At 50.6% G+C, this 3,890-nt stretch overlaps 1 protein-coding gene across 2 annotated transcripts; it reads right to left on the minus strand.

Annotated features, from left to right (window-relative positions):
- Positions 1–777: 777 nt before the first annotated feature.
- DUSP23 (dual specificity phosphatase 23) lies at positions 778–3,082 on the minus strand. Of its 2 annotated transcripts, none has more exons than XM_043999543.1 (3): positions 2,950–3,082; positions 2,572–2,840; positions 778–1,232 (listed from the first exon to the last, which is right to left on the minus strand). In XM_043999543.1, exons 2-3 carry the CDS (start codon positions 2,836–2,838, stop codon positions 1,047–1,049), a joined length of 453 nt encoding a protein of 150 aa, XP_043855478.1. In that variant the 5' UTR covers positions 2,839–2,840; positions 2,950–3,082; the 3' UTR covers positions 778–1,046. The 2 variants fall into 2 exon arrangements, with proteins under 2 accessions (XP_043855478.1, XP_043855479.1); XM_043999544.1 differs by having other exon boundaries at positions 2,921–2,955.
- Between the last annotated feature and the right edge of the window lie 808 nt (positions 3,083–3,890).

Raw genomic sequence — 3,890 nt, forward strand, 5'->3', positions numbered from 1 at the left:
CAGATATCATCCCATAGGATGGAAGGGTTTAATTCCCACAATTCCCTCAGTTCTAGGAGGTGGACTCAGAGATCCTATAACCCACAAGTCATTGTTTCATGACCAAACGATTCAGAATTCCATAGCTCTGGTCTCTCCTCAGTTTTAAATCGGAAGATCCCAACGTCATATCTTAATGATATGGAAAATTCAAGCTCTGGTTGGAGATGGCCCTTGGTGCCTGTCTGTTGAAGGAAAGACATCTGGGTCTATACCCTCTAGGCACTGCCTCTTACAACCACAATGGGGCTTTCCCCTGATTTAAGTGTGAACTGGGAGCCATCAGTCTGTGGCCTGAGGGGAGGTGCCAGTTGAGCCCACAAAGTTGCAATTAGGGGAGTATTTAGCACCAAGTAGTTGGAAGATATCAGTTATCCACAGCACACAAACATCTTGATTTCCTCAGTGAGATGATATACTCTGCAGGTAGGTCTGGGATCATGAGATCTACTAATGGGAAGTGGTCTATTAGAGACTCAGAAATGAGGATACTGAAGAATAGATTGATGTACTGCAACTGTACCATCAATTGGCTCCCTGAGATCTCCAATAAGACATTCTCTCTTTTTTTTTGGTGAGGCAATGGGGGTTAAGTGACTTGCCCAAGGTCACACAGCTAGTAAGTGTCAAGTGTCTGAGGCCAGATTTGAACTCAGGAACTCCTGAATCCAGGGCCAGTGCTTTATCCACTGCACCACCTAGTCACCCCCTCCAATAAGACATTCTCAAAGGCAAGAGAAAGTTTCAGTCATTTTATTGAGGGAAACACAATGTTACCCATGTACGCGTTTGTAAAGAGACCCATCAATACCGGCAAGGCTTGCATTCAGGTCCTGTCTCACTGCCTGATAGGAACAGGGGTGTATCTCTTCTAATCCAGATAGAGTATGGTTGCTGTTGTGACCGGCCTCTGTTCTTCCACAGCATGGGCTGGCTCTGATTCTGGCTCCGGATCCTTAGGTCCATGTACCATATGGGTTGGGGGAAGAGTGGTGCCACACCTTCCACTACTTGGTTCGTTGGTAGAACTGGAAAACTGCTTTCTCTTGTTCATGGGTCTCGATGGAACCTGGTCGCAGTCGCCGAATCTCGGCCACAGCTTCTCCCCCTGCCAGGCCTTTCTCCTTTACCAGATAGCAGGCCAGCATGGTGCCTGTACGCCCAAAGCCCAGGGCACAATGTACCCCCACAGCCTGTGGGGATGGGGCTCAGTGGGGATAGGGTCCCAAAGGCTCTGTACCCTCTCAGTCCCAGGGTTTTTAGGCTCTATCATTATAGCTAAAAAGGACCTCAGAGACTGAATTTGCCCAGAGAAATTAAGTGACTTACCCAAGGTCAGAGAAAGTAGCAGAGCTAGTATTTGAATCCAGGTCCTGCCTCCTCAACCTCCCATAAAGACTTGAACCATGCCCCACTTCTCTAAATATGTTTAAGAATTGGGCACATAATCTCTTAGAGGGGGCCTAGTAGTTAGTTACTACTAACATCAGAGGAAGGAGGTAGCCTGGTCTGGGGGCTATCTACTCATGCCTTTGAAGGAGAGAAGCAGCAGGTCCCAAACCCAACTTCCTTTGCTAGGTAGGGTAGATGCTCCAGCTGAGCCCAAGGAGTGGTACCTGGGGTAGGAGGCAGCATCTATGGGTTGGGATATAGCAGTTATCCATTGTACACATACCTAAGCCCTCTCTTGCCTCAGGAGGAATGAATCCGATGACTACAAATGACTCTAGCCTCAGGGTCTCTGCCAGTCAGAGGGTATTTGTGGCACAAGAGTCTTGCTCTCCAGGTACCTTCCTCTCACCCCATGCTTAGAATTTTTATATCTTAATTTTTTTTCCTTCTAATGCTTCTTTTAGTACAACCCTATCCCCCCTGATCTGCTCCCCCAAGAATCACTGACCATCTTCCTTGCCATATCCCCTCAGAGACCTTCTACTTCTGCTGCCAATCCTCCTGGTGCCAATAACTTGTTTTTCTATCAGCATTCACATCTCTCAAGCTGGGAATGTTACTCTTTCCCATCATTGACTTTCTTTTGGTCCTTAACAACTATTCACCAGCCTCCCTTCCCTTTAACTCTACTGGCTTCCTTAAAGACATCTGCTCTTGGCCGGAGTCCCCTTCCTGACCTTTTCCATTTACTCTGTGAACATGCAAATACATACACACATTCTCTGTGGATTCCCTGATGCACATATGTCTAGACATATATGTGCACACACACATATTTCTGTGTATATGCTATATATCCATATGTATATATTCTACACACTTATCTTCATAACTCCATCAGAGCTTGGGATCCTTCAGGGCAGAGGCTGTAATTGCCTTTCTTTGTATCCCCAGACCTAAGCACAATGCAGTGACCACTCTCCCCACCCACCATGCAAGTGGCAGGGGTCTTGTCGGCCACACGATCCCCTTTTGCACGGTTCTCACCGCCTCCCTCCAGTTCTCCGGGAGCCCGCTGACCACGCCTCCCTCTCCCCTCCGCCTGTCCTTGACCAGCTCGCCCCCGCCCCGCAAGCTGACCTCTCCCCGCGCGTTAGCCTCGTCCACGAGGCGCACGAAGCGGTCGATCTGCTCAGGCGCTGGCGGGCAGAAGTCGGGGATGCGGAGCCGGTGCACGGTGAGGCCCGGGCAGGTGTCACTGTGGGGAGGCCAGCGCTCCGTCAGGGACACCAGGTGCCGCACTCCCTGAGTCCACAGGAACTGGTAGTGGGAGGGGAGCCGGGGCAGTGCCAGCCCCGCCAGGCGTCCCGGGAGCACCCACGAGAAGTTGGGGGGCTCGGAGCCCATAGCTGTAAGGGAGCAGGGGACACCAGGATCACTTGGAGCTGAGGGACAGCCGCCCGGTCCCACCTCTCCGGCCCCGCCCTACCTCATGCCCTCCACCCTCCCCGTGGGCACCTGCACTCCTCTGGGGGGGGTCCTCCACAGCTTCCGGGGAAGTGCCGAAGTCGAGCAGGCCACGCCTCTCATCCCGGGGATTGGCTGATCATCGGGGGTGGGGCTGAGCCAGATGCCGGAACTCTTTGTTACAAGGAACCGGGTATCCCGAAAGGGCAGGCAAATGCAAATTTATTGGCTGACTCGCCAAGAATGGGCGGGATGATTAGAACGGCTCACTTGGTGACTGGTGAAACCTCTCTATCAGCTGAGTAGGTTGGTAGAGGAAGCCAAGGAGTTTACTCAAAGAGAGAAAAACTCTCCGAGAATTTGGGCTCTGCTGCCTCCTAGCCGCGGCTCTGCGATAATTCACCACTTGTCGCCTACCCCTGTGTTTCCCTTTTAGGTCTTTTCCTGCATCATTCTCTTCTTTTCCTTTTCATTGGATTTTTCTTAAACCCCTGCTGCGTGCCTAGCCTTGAGTAAGGCACTGGGGAAGATTCAACGACGAAATAACTGGCTGCAAAAGGACAGGCTTTCAGTGTGTACTCAGCCGTGGTCAGAACGCATCTGTAATAGTGTCTCCTGGGCGCCATGTTTTAGGAAGGATATTTATTAGCCCCCATGGTGAAGGGCTGTGACGTCATGCCCTATGGGGGATTGAGGACTGGAATTATCTAAAGTATGCTTGACCCCTGGGAGGGCAGAAATAGGAGATGCAAAGAAGCAAATTTAGGTGATTTAAGGGGAAAACATTACAGAAAGTGGGGTTTCCCCTGGCCTGAGGTCTTCAAGCAAAGGCAGAATAACTCTTGTGGGGTATGACGTGAAGAGAATTCTAATTCATCTTGGACTCAATATCCCTCAAGATTCCTTCCATCTCAGATTCTGTGATTGTGTGACTCAGACCCTGTCCTCATAGAGCTAGCAGGAGAATATGACTCATACACAAGTAACTCCAA

This window comes from Dromiciops gliroides, chromosome 4 (genome assembly GCF_019393635.1).
Source record: "Dromiciops gliroides isolate mDroGli1 chromosome 4, mDroGli1.pri, whole genome shotgun sequence".
NCBI classification, from domain to species: Eukaryota; Metazoa; Chordata; class Mammalia; order Microbiotheria; family Microbiotheriidae; genus Dromiciops; species Dromiciops gliroides.

Excerpts from the sequence above, each read along its gene's own strand:
- DUSP23 (XM_043999543.1), bottom strand. The coding sequence starts at position 2,838 with ATGGGCTCCGAGCCCCCCAACTTCTCGTGGGTGCTCCCGGGACGCCTG. Across the intron at positions 1,233-2,571 it reads AGGCTAACGCGCGGGGAGAG|GCTGTGGGGGTACATTGTGC; the intron begins GTCAGCTTGCGG and ends CCATCCCCACAG.